The sequence below is a fragment of the Hyalella azteca genome, unplaced genomic scaffold, assembly GCF_000764305.2.
Source record: "Hyalella azteca isolate HAZT.00-mixed unplaced genomic scaffold, Hazt_2.0.2 contig16662, whole genome shotgun sequence".
Lineage (NCBI taxonomy): Eukaryota > Metazoa > Arthropoda > Malacostraca > Amphipoda > Hyalellidae > Hyalella > Hyalella azteca.
In genome coordinates this window covers 74495-102487 of record NW_025946474.1, presented here as the reverse complement: position 1 = coordinate 102487, position 27993 = coordinate 74495, and the positions used below count along the sequence as shown (strand labels likewise).

At 39.1% G+C, this 27993-nt stretch overlaps 1 protein-coding gene across 1 annotated transcript; it reads right to left on the bottom strand.

Moving 5' to 3' along the window:
• LOC108665636 lies at positions 1-27287 on the bottom strand. Its single transcript, XM_047884989.1, has 27 exons — positions 27147-27287; positions 26451-26664; positions 25390-25487; positions 24892-25046; positions 24256-24409; positions 23849-24094; positions 23173-23606; positions 22537-22879; positions 21641-21976; positions 19080-19174; positions 18127-18133; positions 16634-16810; positions 16052-16294; positions 15667-15954; positions 14965-15178; positions 12713-12906; positions 12225-12379; positions 11678-11831; positions 11274-11519; positions 10655-11088; positions 10011-10353; positions 9159-9470; positions 2908-3060; positions 2156-2349; positions 1856-2062; positions 1084-1193; positions 1-23 (listed from the first exon to the last, which is right to left on the bottom strand). Exons 1-27 carry the CDS (start codon positions 27285-27287, stop codon positions 1-3), a joined length of 5670 nt encoding a protein of 1889 aa, XP_047740945.1.
• Positions 27288-27993: the final 706 nt, after the last annotated feature.

Here is a 27993-nt window from a genome sequence, read left to right as displayed (position 1 = left end):
CTATAACAGCGTGGATGCCACGCCTGTAGGGATTGTCTCCACTTACGGTATTTTCATCAGTATGCGGGGAAATAATGGCTTATCTAAGGGACTTGTTGCTCCTAAAGTTGAATACTGACATGCAATCCTCATCATCCACTCTAAGACACGATTTTTTCTAAAACTGGTATTCACAGAACATTCGTCGAGTTGCACACAAATTGAAGAAACCGTTTCAAAGCGGCTTTTTTTCTGACATTCTAACAAAGCCGCACGATTTTTATTTTGGAATTTTTGGCTATCGTTTACATACTAAACCATTGACGATTCTTCCAGCAAAAGATAAATTGTCCCAAATTTCTGAAAATGATTTTTGTTGTATTCATGGTTGGTGCTATTGATCTATTTTGTTACCAGAGAGTGTTTGCCAATTCAACGTCAACATGCGACTAGAAAATGACAGTAATACTGTATGATTACAGAACATAATTTAATTTCCCGCTGAAATCTGCGTTTTAATTAAGATGAATAATTTTCGCATGATGCCCTTACCATTTTATGTACAATGGTTTTATGTAAAAATGAATTAATTTTTACAGTGAATCCGAATCCATTCATTTCTTCTGAGTAGTTAGGTGATGTGAGTCGATGTTCTAACCGTCCCTTATATCATAACAGATACTCTTGATTACCTCATTAATAGTTTAAATTTAATGCATACCAAAGATTGATTTATCATGAAAAATATAAGCGTGTTTGACTTTCATTCGATCCACTGTGATGGTTTAGGATATCCCATGCTAATAACTATTATTCGCAGCGAATCGTATTTTTAAACTCAATAAGCTTTATTTCATCATGCAAATTGGGAGTGTTTGACAGTGATAGTCAATTCTATGGTGCAAGTGATATATATAGATCCTTTCGAAACTTGGCATTCTTACAAAATTTTCGATTCGAGATAATTTGGGAAAGACATATAATAAGACATTTCCATAGTTGAAGCACCAATGCAAGAAATCAATGACTGAAATAAAATAATTAAGTAATCAATCTTAGTCTGATCAGTTGAGAAAATCTTACTGTGGGATAAAGTTTCATTACCTGGCACCGAGTTTGAGCACGAGGCGAAGTTGAGGCAAGGCTCGTAGCGACACTCGTCCACATCCAGACAGGAGGAGCCGTCGGGACTAAGCTGGAAGCCCTCGCCGCAGCTGCGGACCAGGGGGCGAAAAAACGCTTTTTAGACCACAAACCGAAGAGAGTGGCATTTCTTCCAGCCCTACTGGCGCATGCAAGCTATATTGCAGAGGTTTTTAAGAATAATTGACAACAGAAGGCATGCTGCACTGAAGTTTTGTGTGGTAAACTCCAGTGGTATTTTGTATAGAACGACACGGCGGTGTTTATTTTTACGGGGCTCGACCCTGCGTGCTCTGAGGTTTTTGTGTTGGTTTTGTTATGGCACAACAGTGCTTTGTGTGTTAGGACACAGCGTTGTGTCGGGCTGCATTTCAAGGTTTTGTTTTAGCAAAATAGTCTTCCGGAGCCAAAGAGTTTCCTTTAATTTTAATCCATGTCCAACCTAGCGTAATGAATTTATTTACAAATACCTTCAGAGATGAGGCCGGAACTGATTCATAAACTTATGTTCAGAAACACAGAGTGGTCCACTGCCATCCAGATGCCAAAATTATTAGTAACACAACGCACATAATAGTGAAGTTATAAATGCAATGAGAAATCTCATAAAAAATATGTCCATTATGCGAATTCATCTTTTAAAGGTTCGTTCGTATCATTATATTGTGCCACAGGTGAAAGTTGTTTCCACCAAAAGTTATAGTTTAGACAATAGTTGTATCCAAATACTGACACAAAGATGCTTCTTACTCGCACTTGAACTGCTTCCAAGTATCCAGGCATTTGTAGGGCGGAGAGCAGGTGGCGTTGACGCAGGCTGAAGGTGGCACGCACCCCGACGCCAGGTCCAGCGCAGCCTCCACGGCCCCCCAGCGGGTGGCGTTCAGGGCCGGGGGCATCGGCAGCCGTCGACCGCTCACACGCACGTCGTCCAGGCAGCCTGGGCCAATTATTGTGAGGTTTGAGGTACCTTTTGGTTCAGTATCTTGACGAGAGGTTATTGAGTGAGAAGGAAAATCTGGATCGGGAGCACGTTCCTCGTTTGCTCACCTCGTCCAGATCGAAGGCAGGCACTTTTGCCACCACCGTTCCAAGTGGCGCGTCTCCGCTGATCCGCACGCTTTGCTGAACTTTTTCGAATGATGGAGCGTTGTCGTTAACGTCTAATATGCGCACTATGACGGTCGCTTCGCCCACCCTGTACTTGTTCTCCCATGCATCCGTTCCCTAAGACAGGCAAAAAAAAAAGAATTTAAAAACCATTCGGAAGGTATACCTTGAACTTCGATCTTTATACTTTATTCATTTCCACCATCCAATAAACTTGGATAACCTAGAGTAAGAAGAGCAAATGTAATCGACCGCCAGAGTTGATTGCATGGTGTGAAGTCGAGAGGAAGCATGTAGGTTTGCATTGTTTAGCATATTGTTCTTGCAAATATCATACATATACGATATGTTTCTTGATTTTATATTTCAAACATCTTCTTTACATAATAGTACGTAAGAACTTGGTTGCATTGCGCGTTAAATCTACGTATACGAAGACGATGCTTTAAACAAATAAAAAATAAAAGAAAACCGCCGAAGCATTGAGAAATAAATCAGATTACATGAATGTGTACGAATGATATTCGCATAATCAAGTTACGGGGCTGAAATAGCGATTTTTTAGAGAACAGAATGATTGAATTATATTGTTTACATTGTAACATTTCTATGAAGCGGAGTTTCAGTCACTATCATATGGCCAATCCTATTTTATAATCTTAGTTGCTTAATTACCTGATCGGTGACTTGAACTTGGAATCTCAAGCCGTCCTTGAGGTCAGGGTTTTCATAATCAAGAGGGACCAGACTCCTGAGCTCAGCACCATCACCAGCTGTTCGCCCTTCTATTTTCACCATCTGCCAGCCCCTCCCACTATCAGGAGCTACCTGAAGGAAAATATGTTAAAAAAGGTTTTAAATTTTTAAAGAGACCATCGAAAGAAAGAATGAAATGCGCTTGCTTGCGTTCTAACGCATAAAACATTTGTTGAACAAAAGAATTCTGTTATTCGAACCGCAGTTTCAACTCTGATTGCAGAATCTGAAGAATAGAAGGACTGAACATTACAAAAAATTGATTCTCATCCCAACGCAGACAAAATGCCCAGCTTGTTGCTTTAAAACTCTCTGAATAAAATATGTGTCTGTCCTTCACATCAGTGAAGGACAGACACGGTTTCTCTATCCCATCATGTCAAAGTACAAAAATATGGTAAGTTTCGGTCCCATATCATACGGCTAGAAAAATTAAAACGACAATACTGCCATCAGCTGTGAGCATTGACGCGAGGCCTTATTTGCTCATGATATTCAGCTACATTTGAGACCTGTAGGAAAATGCACCGAAAAAAATCAGGTCACAGAATTTGAAAATTGAAGTTCAGAAATTGAAGAGATCTCAGTGTAATGATATTCACGGCGACGGTTGGGAGTTGTGTTATTGTGTAGGCAAATGTTGTGCGGAAATGCATACATATATTTTTGCCTTGGCGTATTGAGAACTGAGAACCATTGGAACAAATTTTTTTGAACATAGATGCAAATGCGGCATCATTGAACAGCCCTGGAGCTACATAAAAGGTGGAGAAATGCGTCGAAGGAGGACGATGGCCAGGACATTTCCAAGTTTGTCAGCCCGCAACCAAGACTTTTTGTCAAAGTAATAAACTAAATTATTGAATAAATGCTACATAAAATGGCATACCCTCCTTCAAGTTTTATTCCCGATTACATTATCACGTAGGAGAAAATCCCGAGACGATTATCTAAAAAAATATATCTCAGTACTCACTGCAGTGAGTGACAGAGAGCGCATTTTCTCGTCGACGAAAACATGAAGTCACGGACAGACGGACGGTCAGACAGACATAAGGACATGACGAGCACAATAAGGGATTTTTTTCAATAAATGAGAAAATGCGCTAAAAAGTAATTATTTATATTTGTAATCACTTGTCAGATCTCTATGTTCATTGTATCAAAACTGTATAATTTTTGTTATATTATTCATATCATATCCCGAAAAAAACTGGGAACACTTTAATTCGTGGTCATTAAAGTTAAATGCCGTAATTGCCGTAAAACCTTTGATGCAACTTCTTATTCTCATCGAACTATTCGTACGGAAAATTTCTTATAAAAGTAAAGAATTCAAAATTTTTCTTATCGCCAAATCTTTTAACAAATTTTAAAATTCAAATTCCGAGGGAAACTTATAATTTCGAACCGCAATAAAATATCGCCGCTTCATTTAATGTTAACAGAAAATTAGTCGCTCCCTTACTAAACCGAGTCAAATTACTCGTATGCGACAGATAACTCTCTTCTATAATTTAAAAATTGGAAACACATAAAAGCTACTATTCGGTCTACCTAATTCGTGCAGTGAAATATTGTAGTTGACTGCAGAAATGAATACAAATTAATTACGTACACAGGCGGAACCCGAATTTTATGAAATATTTTTTTTAGAACGTAGTATTGGCTGGACTTGGAAGATCAACTTCATTAAGAGATTCGAGTCTTGATATTATCTATTACGTTACAATATGATTCAATAATGGTTGAATGTATTTATTTATGACTAAGCAATGTGTAAACGAATATTTATTTCGTGACCGTTATATGGAATCTTGTCTAGCTGTGGTGTTTGTAGTCTTGGAACGAGACAAGGTGTAGCTCCAACGTGATTGGTCGAACTGCTCCTAACCTCGTTATAACGCGCGCTAGGTAGTCGTGAACGATGGAGAGTTTGGTATCTTCGGAATTAGTTCAAGATTATTAGATTTTTAACTGTGATTAGATTGCCAAATGATTACAAATATGTTGACTTTATTGTATTATATTATATTATCTATTTTTTTGCACTTAGGAAGTGTTTACAGTCTGTTTTGTACATTGTAAACGGGTTGTTGAAGTAAGCTCATTTTGGCTGAGTTACCCCCTCGTTGTGTGCACTCGGAAGTTGTGTGTTCTCAGTGGTGCTGGGTTGGGGTGACACGGTTTCGACTCGAATCAGGCAGAGCCAAATTTGGGCTTCCAAGAATAAACTCCACCGCAGTTCTGGGCATAACTCTTAATGAGTTCCTCTAACGGACTAATAACGGCGTAGGTGGAGTTCTTGGATAGTTCCAGGTTTTGGCTGCGTTGGGTGGTTAACAGCCGTTCAAATCGCACCCTCGGGGTAGAGGCTAATAACCTCTGAGCTCGAGTAAATTGTCAGCGGCTTATTGGAGGCTCGTACTCTTCAATAGTCGTGCTTTTGAGGCGTAACTGCCACCCCGGTTCTGTGTTCTGGGCAGTGCATTAGGGCTCGAACCCCTGATCATTGCGCTGGTTGTCGGCATTGTGGTGCGGCTCGTACCCGTACCCTTGCTGTCCGTTCTGTTCAGTGCCGGGGCGTAATGAGGAGTAAACCTCTTCTGTTATCAAACGAACTCGAGTTCTGCATGAATATATCTGCTATCTGCGCTGTATTGCATTTCTGCGGTTGTTTTCCGCAGCGCAGGTAGCGGCATCGCTGGACGTGTTGAAAATGGCTGTGATCAACTTACAAGAAAATAGTTCCAGACATTAGTATTAATTCCTTGCTGGATATTCAATTAATGCAATGTATTTCACGGCATTCATCACTTCCTATACACTATTACACATTATAATTTTCATACCATGCTTTAAAGTTGAACACTAAAGCATCAGAAGCAGAAATATAACGTAAAAGTTTGACCAAACATCGACTAGCAGGATTCAGGGAGCGCAGAACGGAGGCCTCAATCTTTCAGAGCTACAAATAATGGGAAAAATTGGTGCAATTTTCCAGCGGTATTTCTTCGTACCCGAGGAAATGACGCAAAATAATTGGTAATTTCCTCAATTTTATTAGGAATAATCTGCGTGCAGCTGTTGTGTGTTGCTGCATGCAGGAGCAGCAAAGCAAACCGCAATAAGAAGGAAAAAAGTGGAGCTTCTAGTAACCTAAAATAATGTAAGGTTGGTTTTTACCATGATCATTAACAACGTAATCTAAACAAAAAGGTTTTGCTTAGTATTTTTGTATACCAGTTCGAGTCGACTTCAATTCAAATGAATTCGATAGAGGGGAAAAAATGAATTTAATGCAATGCATTGTTATATGCAGATATATTATTGTGTAGAAAATATTATTATTGCACTGCATATTTTATAAGCTATGCATTTGTTGAGCTCATTAGAAAGATCCAGGGGTATTCTACGCTGGGAAGTCATACATTTTTTAATTGGACTTGAATATTTTATCTCCAAGTTCTTGGTTGTTCGTCGTAGCATTTTTCTCTATATGCAAAGTTCTAGCAAGAATCTGCCATGATTAAATGAATTTGGAAAAAAAATTCTAGATTTTCGCTTTGCATTCGTTTATGCGTGGCGAATTAAAACTCCTCAATAATTCTCCATCACTTATTTGTTGATAAATGTATAGTAAGACTCGTTTATGATTTTATTTCATGTGTTCATTGATGCATGAAAAATTAAGTTGATGATCCAACGCTGGACTGAAATCGAGATTTGATTGTGAGGCCGACGAACTTAGCTGCATTTCTATGTGACCTTTGTAGGGATGTGAGCTTGAGTTAACTTTACTTACGCATCAGCTTGAGTTAGCTTTATTTACATGTGAGCTTGAGTTAACTTCACTTACGCGTGAGCTTGAGTTAGCTTTATTTACATGTGAGCTTGAGTTAACTATATTTACATGTGAGCTTGAGTTTAGGGGAGCGTCTAGGGTAAAATTTATCTCGGCTATTTACAGACGGATCACTCTGAAACTTGGTAAGCATATGTAGAAGAGAAGTCTAAGCCTTTTTTAAATATGTGAATTTTTCGAAAAAAATGAAAGAAAACGTGAAAATCTTATAAAACGGCCAAAAAAAAGGGGTACCGTAGAAATCTATTTTTTGGAAATCCTCATTTTTGTAGGTGTGGGGGCATTTTTTGTAAAATTTTCGGAAATTTTTCTATTTTACCCCCCCCCACAACCCCCTTTTTGCGGAATGAAATCCAAACTGTATCGAAATTAAAAAACGCATACAGCGATTTGTAGATCTTTTTCTTGCGCATCGAATGGTGTATGTCTCATTGTTATAGCATAAAAACTCTAGGAGGAGATAGGTTTGCCGTGAGAGAGGTTTTCATGTTTTCAAACTTTTCAGTAGAGGCGAAAAACCGCGGCGCGCTATGTAAAGGCATGTAACGTAGCTTAGATACCGGAAGTAAGCGTTATCTCACTTCAAAGTCAGTCAGCAGTGCATAGGACGACTACATCAACACCTTTCCGCATAATGGCTGAGTGATAACTGAGCTGCAGGTCCAGTGATAGCCATTTTATATGGCTTGGCCGTAATTATCCCCATAGACTTTTGTGAAGGGACCCCACCACCCTCCCCCCGTTTTGGATCTGTCCTGGACGCGGCAAATCAACGTACAGAGATGGTTCTAGTGCCGTTCGATGCGGCAGAAAGTAAGCTTTGAGATGAGCTTAAAAACCGGAAAAGCTTATAATATAGATTTTTAGGGTAGACGCTCCCCTTAACTATATTTATATGTGAGCTTGAGTTATCTTTATTTACATGTGAGCTTAAGTTAACTATATTTACATGTGAGCTTGTGAGCTTGAGTTAACTTTATTTACATATGAGCTTGAGTTTACTTTATTTACATGGGAGCTTGAGTTAACTTTATTTACATGTGAGCTTGAATTAACTTTAGAGAACTTTTTATTGGAAGTACGACCTCTGTTCGTTTGAATCTATGAATAGTATTTTGCACTCCAACTTGTTGGTGGAAATCTATTACGAATCGCCATTAATATAAATTATCCTCAAAATAGAAGACATAAAGTATAAATTAACAAGGAATGTGCTTAAATGTCGAACGTGGAAACTAAATTAATGAGAGCAGAGTTTTGAGCACCGAGCTCGATGTTAAGTACATCTAGGGCTTGGCGCTATAAATTTTTGTGATGGATAGAAGTCATGTAGGAGTCACAAAATAGAACAAATAAAAAAATACTTTTAAAAACCACGTTTTCTTAACGGACAAAAAAGGAAAACATTTACTCTTACATAACATTTAAGTTATGTAAAATGTTATGTAATGTTATGTAAGAGTAAATGTTTTTCTTTTTTCTCCGTTAAGAAAACGTGGTTTTTAAAAGTTTTTTTTATTTGTTTTATTTCACTATTTTTAGTTTTGTAAAAACCAGAAAAACGTGGTTTTTAAAAATATTTTTATATTTATCTATTTTCTACTTTTTAGTTAGCAATTATAGCCATTCAAATCAATTTCCAGGGTTGGCATGTGTGGATGTTCGAGAAAAAACTTAATTACTAACCGTGAATTTTTAGTGTTTTTTTTTAACTTGTTAATTTTTTTTTATTTTTTAAATTATAATTTCTGATGACCAAATCTTGAATTGTTAGGCAGCATAAACATGCATGCCAAATTTCAACTTATTAGGATGTTTAGAAGTACTCTAAATTAAGGTTTGAATTTTTGATGACAGACACACACGAAACGAAGTCAAGAAAAACGTGGTAATAATAACATGTGCATCGGTTAGAAAAGAGTAACGATGATTCATTTCTCGGTGCGAGGTACTGGAGCTGAAAAACTTATGATCACAATCAATATCTGTTGATATTGGCTCTGCAGGTCAGTGCAGACTAATTTAGAGTATCTCTTCAATATTTTACTTTAAACTGCTGAATGTTTCGAGTAATTGATCAAAATTATAAAAGATTTATTATATATCTATTAAATGGATGCAGATTACCTGCTCCAACGTCCAATAATTTACTGCAAATTTTTTATTTAAATTCGGAATTTATAATTTTGTTAATATGTACGGAAAACTTGCATTCATAATTTGAGAACTTCTATTAAATGTGAAATTATACATTGTGGAATCTTTGAATTATACTGCGCTACGAGCTTACAGTGTAATTTCCTACCTCTCCATTAAGTCGTATATTCCTGAGACATCCTTTGAAGTAGGATTGTTTATCGCCATTATTCTCGTGCAATGCATCACTGGAACTTGCGTCCATGGCTCCGAGTTGCAAAGGCGCGCCTCTTGTGTTGAGTTGTCCAGTCAAATCTTGCGCGTGCACAGCATTTCTGCAGTAGAATTGTTTGGACGGGCCGGGACCGTGGTCTTCTTCTAGGCCGGGACCGCGGTCTTCTTCTAGGCCGGGACCGCGGTCTTCTTCTGTTGTATTTTCAAGGGGCTGTACTACGCAGTTGTCGATGATCATCTCAACCGTCTAGGGATTATGTACAGACTCATGGAAAAATTTATTGATTGTATCAAAAATATGGATAGCTTTATATAAATAAAAAACTCAAAAAATTCAAACGTATTGGGAAAGATAATTAGTATAATTTTTTTATCAATCACGAAATATTACGCGTTGAAAAACGATAATTGAAATAACCAAATACCATGGAAAATAACAATTTTAGAAGCTGATTCACGGAGAGGGCTTTCTGTGAATCACATTCTTTTTTATTTGCTAAGCTTTTAGTGGGAGTAGCATCGCACAGGGTAATTTCCAGATTACAAAACTTTTACCAGCGCTCTGTGAAATTCAAAGCGTGGTTTAGAATGACTGTTGCTTTGACAAGGGGACGAGAAAAATACGGAATAGTTACTGTTATCAAGATGGTTCAAAAAATGGTCGGTCTTTAAGTTGGTTCTACAATTACAATGATGGTATTGGTATGAATACCATTAGAGCAATTATAACCAGTGCTAATAAAATAATGATTAGAAATAAAAATTCGAATTAATCGAAAACACGTACCTTATTTCGCCAGAAAATGTCCACACGATGCCACCGTAGGTCTGCTAGAGAAGTATTGATGCTCACGTCAACAGTGGCCGAGTTGAGGGACAAACGAAAAAGCGGCTTTCCTTCTGTTAGTTGAAGTACCAGACCCACTCTCCTATTTCCCTGCTTCTCAACACTGGAGAGTACGGTTCCATTCTTTGAGTCGGTGAGTAAAAATAAGCGTAGCTGAAGTTTTGAGCAAGGGTTTAAAGGTTGAAGCCAAAGCCATGACCCAGAGCCTCTCGCATCGCTCCCGGCAAAGTGCCGAGTCAGGATTTTGCAACGAGGCCCAATCGTGTGGCCCGGGCAGACGCACCTGCCAACTCGCGAGAAAATAACCAAATATAAATTCGCATCGCATTTTACCTTAATATTCCCAATTATTAAAATCAGGGTGCTGCTGGTCTTGAACGATATTAAATCTTTTATATCAGGTGGCAAATAATAAATAAAATTTAAAGAAGAATACAATTTTCATAAGTCTCGATACTTGCAGCTCTATACTAAGAAATTTATTTGTAAAGCTCAATAAAACTCAAGGATTTAACGTTCTTAAGATATTTTACCTGCTATATCTGCTCTAAGCAAGCTGGATTTTATGGTTAATTTGAACTCACTTGAAGCCAGGAGCTGAAGGCAGGCACCTGCCTCCATTAAGGCAGGTATTTTCATTGCAATCAACAAGTTTTCCGTTGACGCGCTTGTTCCTCATAGCGTGAGCATAAGGCGCTCGGGTCGCCGCCCCTTCTTGCCTTTGATCGTTCAAGGATTGCTCCTCTGCAAGCCTGGGAGATAAACCTGATGTTCCGTCAATCTGATCGTCCAATGTTGGGTTCACTTCACTGACCGTCGAATTACTTATGCATTTACAATTGGAGTCTAGGCTCAGGATCGGACCGACAAAGGTGGCAGTCGGAGTCTGAGTTATTGAGTAGCCTTCAGACAAGACCGAGCGGGGACTGCAGCAACATTCGCAAGACCTGCCGCAGTCTAGAGTACCTGCTCTGCTCATCCCAGACCCCAGAATGCTCAGCCCCAGGTGCTCTTCTATCTGTGTAAATATTTGTAGTATCATAAAATATTAGGAAGCATTTCTTTCTTGAATATATATTTCATTTGGTAAATTGATTGATAAGCTAAACTACATTAGGACAAAAAATAAATTCGATGTAAGTTGATGCAAACAACATTTATTTTACAAAATGGTATGCCCTGTTTTCGAACAAGTGAACAAACCTCTGCTTTATTCAAAGCGATGAACAATTCTAAAGACGTTTTGGTAGAGTCTGCGAGCCAGACTCTGGAGACATGTTCGTCTGAGTTTTGTCGGATTCCTTCTAGCGATACAACTTTAACCGAGGGAGTCCTGGGTTCATGGGTCAAAAATTCAGCGGCTGTCAAATTCAAAGAGAATCCGTGACTTGCGCGCCATCTTAGTCGAGTGAGAGTCACCTCGAGGGCATTGAGAAGTGAAGTGCCAGTCTATTGGGAACAAATGCAAACGGTAAAAATTATGACAGAAACCCACAACGCGGCTAAATTATAGGTCATGTATGATGCCCATTCACTCTAAATGCACGGTAAAATTGAATAGTTCTCTATATAACAGGTTAGATTAGCATGCAATAAAATAACAAGACCTGCGTAGTGTCGATCAATGCCTCGGGTTTAGCCGCGACATCGACAGGCGTGCTGTGGAGCGCCTGGTGCCTCGCCTGCCGCCCCACGGCCACGTTGAGGCTCGCCTGCACGTCAGGCGCAGGCGGCTCATAAATAGCGATGCTCAGACCGTAGCTGCGGGGAGATGAGTTACAGAGGGATGAATTCATATATATTATTCTAATATATATCCCGATTTAATAAATCAGTAGAGGACTGGGGCTTGGGTAGGAGGATGGTTGATTCATGCAAATATATCCAGGGCATTGCTGGGTAGTATGAGGATATCACAGACGTAAGCATTCATCGCTAAGAAAAATGAAGTAGCAAGAAAATAGTTCCAAGGGCTAATTGTTGGAAATAAATCTATAAATCTTATCACGAAGTACAGAACGGCAACAATTAGAGAAAGAATTAAATGTCTGGCAAGGAAATTTTTCGTGTTCATCTACTGGAAACCCCAACTAACCGAGACCTGATATTTCATTGCAAAATAACGTTACTGACAATAGCGTTGGCTGTTCTCACCTGCCAGAAGGAGTAGAAGCTTCAGCAAACAAGTTTCCTGATCTTTTGTCCAGCACAAAATACTTGTGGGATCTCGACCAAGAATATTCTGCTTTGCCAGACTCTTTTGAGGAAACTGAGCCTAAAGGAATGGCTTGTCCGATTTCCATCTCAGACTGTGAAAAAAATGAAAAAAAGAAATAGTTATGAATGATAAACTGTAATGTTGTGAAGAGCAACTCGATACGTGCATTGATTGCACGCGATTAGCTGCGTTCTGAACAACCACGAGATAATTAATATGGAAGTATTTAATTATTCTGATAGGTCTTTTTTAATTCACTTTTCACAAAAATTTTCTTCTAAGATATTGATTAAAATTGAACAGCATTAGGAAAAATAGTTTAGTATTGAAATACTGAATAACAACGCCTATTAAATTAAAAATGCGTAAGTAATCAACAATGTGATCAGATTTCATTCAAACTTTCAATCTGTAATATGCGTACGTTGAGAGCAACAAGAGTGACGTCCCTGGCAGCTATGGGGCTGTCCTCGCTGACGACGGCGATGGTGAGGGACACGGTGCCTGTCATGGCGGGCCGCCCCCCGTCAGCTGTCAGCACCGGCACCACGAACGACGCCGGCGCGTCCATGTCGAGGCGGCGCTTTATTTTTATGCTGCCTACGCCGCCCGCGGAGTCTGGAGCCGGGCAACAGAGGAGGGTGTGAGTTTATTTTTATGCTGCCTACGCCGCCCGCGGAGTCTGGAGTCGGGCAACAGAGGCGGGTGTGAGGTTATTTTTATGCTGCCTACGCCGCCCGCGGAGTCTGGAGCCGGGCAACAGAGGTGGGTGTGAGTTGAGAATATTTGAATATATCAGAAAGTTGGGCTTAAAGATCCGTTAAATTAGTTAGAATATGTCGTTATGCGAGATCAGAAGTAAAATGCAAAAATTTTGATTGATATCTGATATTGTTAACGACCAGCAATATATGGTACATAGAGAATTAGCAGGAGCTTATCATAATTAAAAAAATTATATTCATTGACAAGAAAAGGAAAATTACATGTAACTCTAGAATTATCGCATAAATTAAACGTAAACAGTAATTCCATGTGCAAATACGATAGAAAATGCCACATTGAATTGTGATATTAGAGTATAAAACACATTAACCTCACCAGCGGAAGCAAAATATAGATCTTACAATATTCTTTTAGATTGCACCTATACAAAAAGAAAAAAAATAGCGGTGAATACGAATGTTATCGTTATCTGTTTTGAATTTTATCGGTTGTAGTTCAATGCATAAATTAAAAAAAAATATGATCCATGTAGAAAATTCCAAATGATGTGGGAAAATTTTCCCACCGTTGATCATTTTTTTGTCCATTGTTAATTTGTTCAGGTTCGCTGTTGTTGATTCACTTGTTGGGTCTCATTTAGGGTAATTTTTATTCGTTAAGTAATAGAGGTAAAGTTGGTAGGTAGAGCCAGAGCCAGTACGTTCATTACCATACTAGCAATCGGACGAACTATGTTCGCTCCGGGTTGCATTGTCTTGCGACTAGTACCACGTCAACCTCCGCATCAGTGCAGCTTCAGCCAATCAATCCACAATAAGTTCTAAATTTCTTCCTGTGCTCTATTTATCTATCTTTTCGTTTGTATGAATGTTGCTGTTTATTCTTTATTTTTATTTACGTTCTGTTATTAAGCTTGTTTACTACGGTACTCTAGACAATCAAATTAATCCAATCCTACCAACTTATCGATCAAAATTATTATCTTATCAACTCTACAATTTAAATTATCAATCAATTTTATCAACTATTCAATTTATCAATTAAATTATATAGCGTGGCTTCTAAAGTTCATGCGGAGCTGGCATCCGTATGTGTAGTCCACTGCTCTATAAGCTTTTTCTTCCTTTCAAAAGTCAAATGTCCTACTGTACTTACTATATTTCTCGTCTAGAGTACCTACCTTCCACTAATTTCTCTAAGCTCAAATTTGCCACCTTCCTGAAAGCTAGTAATTATCACTGAGACGCATCTAAATCTTAGGTTTGTGAACTGTAGACTTGTCCATTCATATATATAGTTATCACTTTCTCTGATTCTGATTTTGATTTAGCTATAGCGAGGTGGATAGAACAATTGCTTTAAATATTCATTTATATCTTGCAGTATTCTGTGCTGGATCCTCCTGAAGCAATGCCGAAGAGGACATTTCTATTCTGTTGCCTGAATCAATTATTAAGATCAACGTACGTCCACATTTACTTTGATAATTGCCCCCTTCATCTTCATCCCATCGGGATGTGGAAAAGTTACTTCGTCCATCTTGGGAAATCTTTGGATTGAATATTAAAATCCAATTGAACTATTTCTGTTTTATTTGATCCGATTGTGTGAGACAAATTTCTCACAATGATTTAGCAGCGGAATATTCACCTAAACAATTCAAATGAAGGATAATACTTTCGAATTGGATGAACACAAATGCCACAAATGATATTCACCTCTCTTATAGGCGAAACTGACGGCCTTTCTTATGAAGCTGGGAACCCTTGGATCAAGCTGGGCGGAAAAAGGAGGTCCATGGCCAACACTCCAAGTGTGGGATGAACACAAATGCCACAAATGATATTCACCTCTCTTATAGGCGACACTGACGGCCTTTCTTATGATGCTGGGAGCCCTTGGATCAAGCTGGGCGGAGAAAGGAGGTCCATGGCCAACACTCATATTCACCTCTCTTATATGCGACACTGACGGCCTTTCTTATGATGCTGGGAGCCCTTGGATCAAGCTGGGCCGAGAAAGGAGGTCCATGGCCAACACTCCAGTCGTCGGGGTCGGTCAGGTTAAAATAACTCGTGAAGCCATCGATGTTATTTCTGTGCACGTTCACGTACGTGGGGCCCGTGAAGATGGGGGCGTTGTCGTTCACGTCATCGATTTCAACCTTCAAAATATGTGAAAGAAAATATTGGTATAAAATTTACATATCATAATGTATGAATGAAAATTCAATCTTATGTTGAAAATCCTCACTTTTCTTGAATTGGACAACAGAAAAATTATCTAATTACAGTGAAATAACAATTGTGTCAGTGTTTGTGACGATTGATCGTAACAGCGAATATGTTTGTCTTTTTAGGAAACTTTATTCCTGCGAAAATTAGAATTAAGTTTAATGCTGAATTCGAGAAGTCAGTGTGATTCGGTGATTAATACAGCCACTTGGCCTGTTGGAGTTTTCGTAACGTTTTCTTGCAAATGCTCTTCCATTCTTAAAAGATAACTACTAACCTCGAATGTTTAACGTTTGAACAAAGTTCGATGATTTCACGCGGAACTAAGTCATATATATGTTTAAATAGTGAAGAGCAAGTGTTCGGTTAAAAATAACTTGCTATTTACAGTCTTACCACTTACGATTTTGCCACTTACGGTTTTGCCACTTACAGTCTTGCCACTTACAGTTCTGCCATTTACAGTCTTGTCACTTACAGTCATGCCAATCAGAGTCATGCCGCTCACAGTCAAGCCACTTACAGTCCTGTCACTTATACTTTTGCCACTCACAGTAATGCCACTCACAGTCATTCCATTTACAGCCATGCCACTTACAGTCATGCCACTCACAGTCTTGCCACTTACAGTCTTGCCACTTACAGTTTTGCTACTCACAGTCTTGCCACTTGCAGTCATGCCACTTACAGTTACAGTAGCGGACGACTGGCGTGGTGGCACACCGTGGTCAGTGGCATGAACCACTATATTGCATTACAGTTTAGCCCCTCACAGTCTCGCCACTTACAGTTTTGCTACTCACAGTCGTGCCACTTACAGTCTCGCCACTTACAGTTACAGTAGCGGACGACTGGCGCGGCGGCACTCCGTGGTCAGTGGCATGAACCACTAGGCTGTGCTTGCTGATGGCCTCTCTGTCCACTAGGCCGATGGTCCTGATGGTCCCTGTGTGGTCGATGCCGAAGTGAGGACTTGATCCTCTCCTACCAGCGAGGCTGTAGCGAACCAAGCCATTCCTGTTCTGTGTTCTCGACATAAAGAGGTTCTGCGTTGTATACTTGTAGTTGATGCAGTCAGGAAAAAAATTTTTGATGTTAATGCTGAAATTTATTGCACCATTTTATTCACCCAGCTGAATTTAAAGTGAATGAGTGACCTGAATAAATCGTTTTGAAAGTTTCTGTTCAAGGAAATCTTGTATGAAGGTTTTAATTGATCCGCGTCAAAAATTACGCTAGAGCGAGTTGGACACTCTCGTTTCTACTATCTTAAATTATATTAACATTTCCCTTATTTAGCAAAACCGAGTATAAGCTAACACAACCAAATAAACATTAAGCGATTCGCCTCTATAGAAGAACTCAAGTATCCCTCGTTTGCTCACTTCGTCCAGATCGAAGGCAGGCACTTTTGCCACCACCGTTCCAAGTGGCGCGTCTTCGCTGATCCGCACGCTTTGCTGAACTTTTTCGAATGATGGAGCGTTGTCGTTAACGTCTAATATGCGCACTATGACGGTCGCTTCGCCCACCCTGTACTTGTTCTCCCATGCATCTGTTCCCTAAGACATGCAAAAAATAATTTAAAAACCATTCGGAAGGTATACTTTGAAATTCGATCTTTATACCTTATTCATTTCCACCATCCATTAAACTTGGATAACCTAGCTAGAGTAAAACGAGCAAGTATAATCGGCCGCCAGAGTGGTGAAACGTCAAGAGGAAGCATGTAGGCTTGCATTGTATAGCTTACCATTCCTCGAATATAATTCATATACGACATATTTCTTGATTCCATATTTCAAACATTATCTCTACATAATAGTAAGTAAATAAAATGTATAAAAAAATTTTTAAAGACCACGTTTTTCATGTGGACTATAAAGTAGAAAATAATTTTTCGGCAGCTACTGATCTCTGTTTGCTTTCATTCTCTTGGTCTTTTGTATTTCAGTTAAAATATTTTACAACATCTAAAACGGAAAACGTGGGGCGCATATGTATTTAATTGTTTGGTGATTACTTGATATGATGAATATGATGGTTCATTGAGCATTTGATAAGTGTATTGCTGATATATCTGATTTGAGCAAATTTTGTTATTTACTGTTGGTATATTGATTTATCATGTTTCATCCAATATAGGTAGTTTGAAATGTGTATAAGTAATTCAAGCAAGTAAAGATATGAATCATGAATAACGCAGGTCAGGGTATGCGAAAATTTTAAAAGAATCAAATTTTGAGAATTTTAAATGAACGCGTTGTGCCCAACAGTCCTACACTGCAGGGAAGGTCGTACCCAGCAGTCCTACACTGCAGGGAAAGTCTTGCTCAACAGTCCTACACTTCCGGGACTTGCATGCCCGGGTTTCCACATGACATTCAGGGAGGCACGCAGTCCTATTCTGCATGCTGGGGCGTACATAGCAGTCCTACACTGGCTGCCGGAGCACGCTCACAGTCCTACACTACATGCTGTGACACGATGTCCTACACTGTATGCCGAGACACGTAGTTCTTCAGTGCATGCCGGGGCACGCACGCAGTCCTACACGACATGCAGGGTCACGATGTCCTACACTGCATGCCAGGGTGCACACGAACTGCCTCGAAGAAACCGCCCTATTTTCAGGTAACTAAAATCAGCGAATTTAAATAGAAACCATGATGCGTTGTGTGCAAACAAGGAAATTTCAAAAACACGTGGTTGGTTTTTCTTCAGAAAATGACCAATCGGAACATATGCAAAAGGAAAGGAGGAGCATTATTTTACAGGAAGGGAGTAAGGACCTCCACACGACGTGATGTTGATTATTGGCACGTACAAATTTTTACGAACGAGCTATAATAATATGTTTCAAACAAACGATATTTACAGTATACCTGGGGATATTATTTTCACTCAGTTGTTAATTCCACATACTAGCTACTACAGTTTTATTGAAGGTATTACGTATTTCGCTCATGGGTGAAGCTCATTCGTCCAACTGTCCAGATATGTCGCCTTCAGTTTCAGTCGGCGCCACGACCACGTGGACATATATCTCGTCTTTCAATTTTTTTGCAATGAATAAATTTTAACAACTGGTAATAATTCTTCATTGTAAATAAAAATATGTTTCGTAAAAATACTCCACATAAAGCTTTTTGGTAGTTGTGTAAAATTCGGGTGTTAGATGTTAGAATGGATCGCAAACACCAAGCAAAGGAGTTCTTTGAACACGGACTTACTTAGTTTCTCGCTCCTTTTTTAACCCTCGTCAGACCGAAAAATTTTACGACGTTACAGTGGTCATTTGTACCCAGTGTACATTTGTACCCATGCAGTCCGATAAGCATTAAATTAAAACACTGAAAGAAATTCATGATCAAAATGAAAGCGTTACACATGAATAAATTCGTTACTCTCATCGAGTCCCTGTTACAATCAAATGAAATTTCAATTAATTATGGTAATTAGCGGCGAGTGGACATTTTTTGGCTCGTTTGGCCGATAATTACTCCAGTTTATTCTGTGTGCAACGTGTATTTTTGAATACGAAAACATAGGAATTTCAATCAATTTTCCTAATAGATTCTTCTTTGTCAAACATCGCGTTATGAAACATTAAGTTCTAAGAAAATAATCGTTAGAGAGAAGCCAATACTTTGATAAGTGATAAATTTTCTCGCAGTTTCAAATTTTACATTTTACCAATTATGCAACGAAAAAATACGATTGTAAAATTCAAATTGAGAAGCTGGCTCTTACAAAAGCCTTGAATATTCACTGCTTGAGAAAAATTGACACCTGCACCTGAACAAATTCGGACGGTAAAGACCAACTTACTTGGAGTTCGCTGGGCAGCGCAGAGCTGCGCAGTTCTGATAGACACAGCCAGGCTCTGATCGATTACTGGGCACATTTTCTCCCAAATCCAAGAGCTTTGAGGGGAGAAAAATTACATTACTAACAGCGTGAAGTCCGTGAGATAACATTTTTGATCAATCTTAAACCGGGGACATTTTCGGAATAGAATTATTCTCTTGCATAGTTTTGTTCCCATTAGAAAGTACGATCTTTGCTGTACACGTAAATATATTCTTATTCTCGAGTCATGCATTCGGAATTGCTGACTGCAAATGAAATGGTTGCACAAACGTTCTTCCCCGTTATGATTCAAGATTGTGGCTTTACGATAACTAGCAATAATTCACGAAGTTGAGGTGTTGTAGAGAGATATTTATAACATTTAATGGAGCGTAAAGCAATTTTCGCAACAATATTCACTCAACATTTTAATATAATTATACAATAAGTATCTAAGTAAAGTTGAAAATTTTAAACTATAAGGTTTTGCAGAGATCGTTGTGTTCAATATATTCAACGTGATTTACAATCATTAGCAAGACACAAGACACAAAGTGAATGCTGAAACCGATGATGCAGAATCTCATTGTACATTCTCTCTGAAATACCGCAAATCACATTCTGGTAAAATTCTTAGACATGCACAGTTAATGAACTTTTCCTGTTATGCTCGAACACTTCGTCTATGGAAAAATCTGAAACTAAATCGAAGAAGCTCGCTATCAGTAATTAGCAGCCACTTCGATGAGCGGCCGTGTCAGATATACTAGGAATGAGGAAAATAACGCAACGCTGTTTCATGCAGACGTGGAACAAAGGGACTGCGGGATCGACAACGAGCTCTGTTCAGTGCCGGGGCGTAATGAGGAGTAAACCTCTTCTGTGATCAAACGAACCCGAGTTCTGCATGAATATATCTGCTATCTGCACTGTACTGCATTTCTGCGGCTGTTTTAAGGTTGGTTTTTACCGTAATCATTTATAACGCAATTTATCAAAAAAGTTGCTGCTTAATATTTTTACATCCAGTTCGAGTCGACTTCAGGTCAAATTAATTCGAACGTGGATAAAAACCGAATTTCATGCAATGTATTGTTATGCATAAATACCACTGCATAACAAAATATTATTATTGCACTGCATATTTTGTAAGCTAAGCATTGGCTGAGCTCATTAGTAAGATGCAGGGGGGCATTCTATGCTGTGAAGTCATATATTTTTGAAGTGGACTAGAAGATTTTATCTCCAGGTTCTTGGTGCCTCGTCGTAACATTTTCCTTCATATGCAAAGTTTTAATAAGAATCTGCCCAAATTAAATGACTCTAGAAATTTTTTTATAGATTTTCATTCATTCGTGCATTCGTTTCATTCGTGAATGCACGGCGAATTGAACCCCCTTAACAATTCTCCATCGGGTATTCGTTGATAAATGTAGATTAAGACTCGTTTATGATTTTATTTCATGTATTCATTGATGCATGAAAAATTAAATTAATGACCCAACGCTAGACTGAAATCGAGATTTGATTGTGAGGCGGACGCATTTAGTTGCATTTGAATGTGGCCTTTGTGGGGGATGTGAGCTATAGTTAACTTTATTTACATTTGAGCTTGAGTTAACTTTATTTACATATGGGATTGAGTTAACTTTATTTAAATGTGAGCTTGAATTAACTTTACTTACTTGTGAGCTTGAGTTAACTTTATATACACGTGAGCTTGAGTTAATTTCATTTACTTGTGAGCTTGTGTTAACTTTATTTACATGTGAGCTAGAGTTAACTTTATTTATATGTGAACCTGAGTTAACTTTAGGGAATTTTTCAATGGAAGTACGACCTCTCTTCATTTGAATCTGAATGAATAGTATCTTGTACTCCAACTTGTTAGAGGAAACCTATCACGAATCGCCAGTAATAAAAATTATCCTCAAAATGGAAGCAACAAAGTATAAATTAACAAGGAAATTAATATCATCAGAGTTTTGAGCACTGAGCGCAATGTTAAGCATATCTAGGGCTTTGCGCTAGAAATTTTTGTGATGGATAGATGTCATGTACGAGTCACAAAACAATAAAATGTGCATCGGTCGCAAAAGAGTAACGATGGTTCATTTCTCTATGCGAGGTACTGGAACTTAAAAACTTATGATTACAATCAATATTGGCTCTGCAGGGCAATGTCGACTAATATAGAGTATCTCTTCAATATTTTACCTTAGACTTCTGAATGTTCCGGGTAAGGGATCAAAATTATATAAGAATAATTAAATATCTATTAATTGAATGAAGATTACCTACTTCAACGCCCAAACTTTTTTTGTTCATTATTCAATGTACTAAAAATTCTCGATTAGGAATGCAGAACGAATGATATTTATCATGAAGGAATTAAATTCTGATCTATTTTAATACTGTTAATATTTACTGTACGAAAAACTGGCATTCATGATTTGAGAACTTCTAGTAGATGTGAAATTATACATTGTTAAATATTTTAATTATTCTGTGCTATGAGCTTATACAGTGTAATTTCCTACCTCTCCATTGAGTCGTATATTCCTGAGACATCCTTTGAAGTAGGATTGTTTTTCACCATTATTCTCGTGCAATGCATCACTGGAACTTGCGTCCATGGCTCCGAGTTGCAAAGGCGCGCCTCGTGTGTTGAGTTGTCCAGTCAAATCTTGCGCGTGCATAGCATTTCTGCAGTAGAATTGTTTGGACGGGCCGGGACCGCGGTCTTCTTCTATGCCGGGACCGCGGTCTTCTTCTAGGCCGGGACCGCGGTCTTCTTCTAGGCCGGGACCGCGGTCTTCTTCTGTTGTATTTTCAGTGGCCTGTCCTACGCAGTTGTCGATGATCATCTCGACTGTCTGGGGATTATGAACAGATTTATTGTGCAAATTAATGATTTTATAAAAAATATGGATAGCTTAATATAAATCAAAAAACTAAAAAAATTTAAATGTATTAGGAAAGAAAATCTGTGTACCATTTTTCATCAATTACGAAATATTACGCGTTGAAAAATGATAATTGAAATAACCAAATACCATGAAAACTAAAAATTTTAGAAGGTGATTCACGGTGAGAGCTTTCTGTGAATCACCTTCTTTTTTATTTGCTAAGCTTTCAATGGGAATAGCACTGCACAGTCTAATTTCCAGGTTACAAAACTTTTACTAGCGCTTTGTGGAATTCAAAGCGTGGTTCAGAATGATTGTTGCTTTGACAAGGGGACGAGAAAAATACGGTATAGTTACTGTTATCAAGATGGTTCAAAAAAATGGGTCTGTCTTTAAGTTGGTTGTTCAATTACAATGATGGTATTGGTATGAATACCAATAGACCAATTATAACCTGTGAAACTGATTGCAAATGCTAATAAAATAATGATTAGAAGTGAAAATTAAAATTAGTCGAAAACACGTACTTTATTTCGCCAGAAAATGTCCACACGATGCCACCGTAGGTCTGCTAGAGAAGTATTGACGCTCACGTCAACAGCGGCAGAGTTGAGGGACAAACGAAAAAGCGGCTTTCCTTCTGTTAGTTGAAGTACCAGACCCACTCTCCTATTTCCGTGCTTCTCAACGCTGGAGAGTACGGTTCCATTCTTTGAGTCGGTGAGTAAAAATAAGCGTAGCTGAAGTTTTGAGCAAGGGTTTAAAGGTTGAAGCCAAAGCCATGACCCAGAGCCTCCCGCATCGCTCCCGGCAAAGTGCCGAGTCAGGATTTTGCAACGAGGCCCAATCGTGTGGCTGGGGCAGACGCACCTGCCAACTCGCGGGAAAATAACCAAGTAGAAAATCGCATTTTACGTTAATATTCCTATTATTGAAAGCAGTGTGCTGCTGGTCTTCAACGATATTAGGTCTATTATATCAGGTGGCATATAATAAAAAAATTAAAAGAAGAATTCAATTTTCATAAGTCTCGATATTCGCAGCTTTACACTAAGAAATTTATATAGGAAACTCATTAAACTCGAGGATTAGACGCTCTTAAAAAATTTTACCCACTATATCTGCTTTAAGCAAGCTGGATTTCATTGTTAATTTGAACTCACTTGTATCCAGGAGCAGAAGGCAGGCACATGCCTCCATTAAGGCAGGTATTTTCATGGCAATCAACAAGTTTTCCGTTGACGCGCTTGTTCCTCATAGCGTGAGCATAAGGCGCTCGGGTCGCCGCCCCTTCTTGCCTTTGATCGTTCAAGGATTGCTCCTCTGCAAGCCTGGGAGATAAACCTAATGTTCCGCCAATCTGATCGTCCAATGTTGGGTTCACTTCACTGACCGTCGAATTACTTATGCATTTGCAATTGGAGTCTAGGCTCAGGATCGGACCGACAAAGGTGGCAGACGGAGTCTGAGTTATTGAGTAGCCTTCAGACAAGACCGTGCGGGGACTGCAGCAACATTCGCAAGACCTGCCGCAGTCTAGAGTGCCTGCTCTGCTCATCCCAGACCCCAGAATACTGAGCCCGAGGTGCTCTTCTATCTGTTTAAATATTCGAAGTATCATAAAACATCAGGAGGGATTTCCTTCCTTGAATATTTTGTTCATTAGATAAACTGGTCGATCATCAAAATTAAATTAAGACCACAAATAAAGCTTACGCAATTTGGTGCAAACAAAGTTTATTTTACAAAAAGGTATGAATGGTATACTTCAAAAGTATGTTTCATGACATTTGAAGCTGGAGAAATCCAAAGTCGTGATTTCCGAACAAGTGAACGAACCTCTGCTTTATTCAAAGCGATGAACAATTCTAAAGACGTTTTGGTAGAGTCTGCGAGCCAGACTCTGGAGACATGTTCGTCTGAGTTTTGTCGGATTCCTTCTAGCGATACAACTTTAACCGAGGGAGTCCTGGGTTCATGAGTCAAAAATTCAGCGGCTGTCAAATTCAAAGGGAATCCGTGACTTGCGCGCCATCTTATTCGCGTGAGAGTCACCTCGAGTGCATTGAGAAGTGAAGTGCCAGTCTATTGGGAACAAATGCAAACGGAAAAACAATTATGACAGAAAACCCACAACGCTGTTAAATTATAGGTCATGTAAGATGCATATTCACTCTAAATGCTCATTAAAATTTAATAATTCTCCTGATAACAGGTTAGATTAGCATGGAACAAAATAACAAGACCTGCGTGGTATCGATCAACGCCGCGGGTTTAGCCGCGACATCGACAGGCGTGCTGTGGAGCGCCTGGTGCCTCGCCTGCCGCCCCACGGCCACGTTGAGGCTCGCCTGCACGTCAGGCGCAGGCGGCTCATGGATGGCGATGCTCAGACCGTAGCTGCGGAGGAGATGAGTTACAGAGGGATGAATTTATAGATGTTATTATTGTATAAATATAGATTTGAAAAGTCGGGCACGACTGGGGTAGAAGTTAATGTGTGCAACTGCATCATATAGGAGCATGAGGATGTCTGAAGTTGATTTATGAATGCGTTAGGATGTGAGAAAATGTTATTTGCATGAAATATGTAGGAATTAGATTAGCGACGTAAGCATCAATCTATTGAAAGAATCGTAACCTACTCACTCGATAGAAAGAATAAATTAGCGTAAAATAATTGCAAGTGCTGATTCTTAGAAATAAGTCCATCAATCTCATCATGATATAACACACCGCAAAAATTAAAAAACAAATTCAATGTCTGGAAAGTTAACTGTTTGTGTTTATCTGCCAGAAGAAATTGGAGCCGAACAAACCGAGACCTGATATTTTTTGAGCGACAAAATAATGATACTGATAATAACGTTGGCTGGACTCACCTGCCAGAAGGAGTTGAAGCTTCAGCAAACAAGTTTCCTGATCTTTTGTCCAGCACAAAATACTTGTGGGATCTCGACCAAGAATATTCTGCTTTGCTAGACTCTTTTGAGGAAACTGAGCCTAGAGGAATGGCTTGTCCGATTTCCATCTCAGACTGTAAAAGAATTAAAAACTTGAAAACGGTTGGAATCAATAAACTGTGATGTTGTGAAGAGCAACGCGAAACGTACATTGATTGCACGCGGTTAATTGCGCTCTGGACAACCTCGAGAAAATTAATATGGAAGTATATAACTCTTCTGCTAGGAGACAATGAATCATTTCACGTCATTTTTCACAAAAATATTCTCTTCGTAGAGAGATTCGAATTGCACACCATTAGGAAAAATAGTTCAGTATTGAAATACTGAATAACTAAGCCTATCAAATTAAAAATGCGTAAGTAATAAAAAATTTGATTGAATTTCATTCAATCTTTAAATTTGTGATTTACGTACGTTGAGAGCAACAAGAGTGACGTCCCTGACAGCTATGGGGCTGTCCTCGCTGACGACGGCGATGGTGAGGGACACGGTGCCTGTCATGGCGGGCCGCCCTGCCCAGTTAACTAAACTGTCAAGATCATCTTGTAATTGCGCTTTATTTGACGCATACTTCACTGAATTATAAACTTTTGTGTCGTCGGCATACATGGAGCACACGCTGGACACTACTTCTGGCAGATCATTTATAAAAGCAAGGAACAAAATAGGCCCCAGAACGCTTCCTTGTGGCACGCCACTGCGCACTGATGCCCAGTCTGACACGGTTCCGTTAATACTGACACGTTGTCGTCTACCTACTAGAAAATCTCTGATCCATTGGAGTACGTTTCCCTCAATTCCCAAGGACTTCACTTTACGCAACAGCCGCTCATGCGAAACACTGTCAAATGCTTTGGCAAAATCGAGGTACAATGCATCCACTGGCTCCTTTTCGTCCAACAGCAACCAGCAATATTTGACACATAGAGCAGTAGCAGGAGCTTATCATAAATAAATAAAAATAATATACATTGACAAGAAAAGGAAAACTAAGGGTAACTCTAAAATTACCGCATAAATTAAACGTAAAAAGTAATTCCATGTGCAAATAAAATAAGTAATTGTCACATTAAAGTATAAAACAAATTGACCCCACCAGTGGAAGCAAAATATAAACAATATGTCTTTAGATTGCACGTATACAAAAAAATGGTAAATAAGAATGTTATCGTTAAATATTATGAATTTTATCGGTTGGAGTTCAATGCATACAACTGAAAAAATAAGATCAATGTAGAGACTTTCAAAATTACTAATTTACCGAAAGAATAATCACCGAAACAATTCAAATGAAGGATAATACCTTCGTATAGGATGAACACAAATAATACAAACATTTTCTCCTCACTTATATGCGACACAGACGGCCTTCCTTATGATGCTGGGAGCCCTTGGATCAAGCTGGGCGGAGAAAGGAGGTCCATGGCCCACACTCCAAGTATGGGATGAACACGAATGACACAAATGATATTCACCTCTCTTATATGCGACACTGACAGCCTTTCTTATGAAGCTGGGAGCCCTTGGATCAAGCTGGGCGGAGAAAGGAGGTCCATGGCCAACACTCCAGACGTCGAGGTCGGTTAGGTTAAAAAAACTCGTGAAGCCTTCGATGTTTTTTCTGTGCACGTTCACGTACGTGGGACCCGTGAAGATGGGAGCGTTGTCGTTCACGTCATCGATTTCAACCTTCAATATATGTGGAAGAAAATATTGATATTAAATTGACATATCATGAAGTATGAATGAAAATTCAATCTTATGTTGAAAATACTCACTTTTCTTGAATTGGACAGTAGAAAAATTATCTAAATATAGTGAAGTATTAATTGCGTTTGTGATGATTGAATTTCATGCGAATATGTTTATCTTTTCAGGAAACTTTATCCTAGCGAAAATTAGAATTAAGTTTAATGCTGAATTCGAGAAGTCAATGTAATTCGGTGATTAATACAGCCAATTGACTTGTTGGAGTTTTTTGTAACTTTTTCTTGCAAATGCTCTTCCATTCTTAAAAGATAATTACTAATCTCGAATGCTTGAACGTTAAAAAAAGTTCGATGATTCACGCGGCACTAAGTCATTAATATGTTGAAATAGTGAAAATTAAGTGCTCTGTTGAAGAATGACTTGATATTTACAGTGTTACCACTTACAGTTTTGCTACTCACAGCCATGCCACTTACAGACTTGTCACTTACAGTCTGGCCACTTACAGTCTTGCCACTTACAGTCATGCCCCTCGCAGTCATGCCACTCACAGTCATGCCACTTACAGACTTGCCACTTATAGTCATGCCACTTACAGTCATGCCCTACAGTCTTGCCACTCACAGTCTTACCACTTACAGTTACAGTAGCCGACGACTGGCGTGGCGGCACCCCGTGGTCAGTGGCATGAACCACTACATTACATTAGTCTTACCACTTACAACCTTGCCACTAGTAATCTTGCCACCCACAGTCTTGGCACTTACAGTTACAGTAGCGGACGACTGGCGTGGCGGCACTCCGTGGTCAGTGGCATGAACCACTACATTATATTACAGTCTTGCCACTCACAGTCTTGTCACTTACAGACTTACCACTTACAGTCTTACCACTTACAGTTACAGTAGCGGACGACTGGCGCGGCGGCACTCCGTGGTCAGTGGCATGAACCACTAGGCTATGCTTGCTGATGGCCTCTCTGTCCACTAGGCCGATGGTCCTGATGGTCCCTGTGTGGTCGATGCCGAAGTGAGGACTTGATCCTCTCCTACCAGCGAGGCTGTAGCGAACCAAGCCATTCCTGTTCTGTGTTCTCGACATAAAGCGGTTCTGCGTTGTATTCTTGTAGTTAATGCAGTCAGGAAAAAATTGATATTAATGCTGAAATTTATTGTACCATTTTATTCACCCAACTGAATATAAAGTGAATGAGTGAGCTGATTAAATCGTTTTGAATGTTTCTGTTCAAGGAAATCTTGCATGAAGGTTTTAATTAATCCGCGTCAAAAGTTACGTTAGAGCGAGTTG

Excerpts from the sequence above, each read along its gene's own strand:
- LOC108665636 (XM_047884989.1), bottom strand. The coding sequence starts at position 27,287 with ATGACTGTAAGTGGCATGACTATAAGTGGCAAGTCTGTAAGTGGCATG. Across the intron at positions 19,175-21,640 it reads ATATACGACTCAATGGAGAG|CTCTTGGATTTGGGAGAAAA; the intron begins GTAGGAAATTAC and ends CTCCCCTCAAAG. Across the intron at positions 2,350-2,907 it reads AAGTTCAAGTCACCGATCAG|GGAACGGATGCATGGGAGAA; the intron begins GTAATTAAGCAA and ends TGCCTGTCTTAG.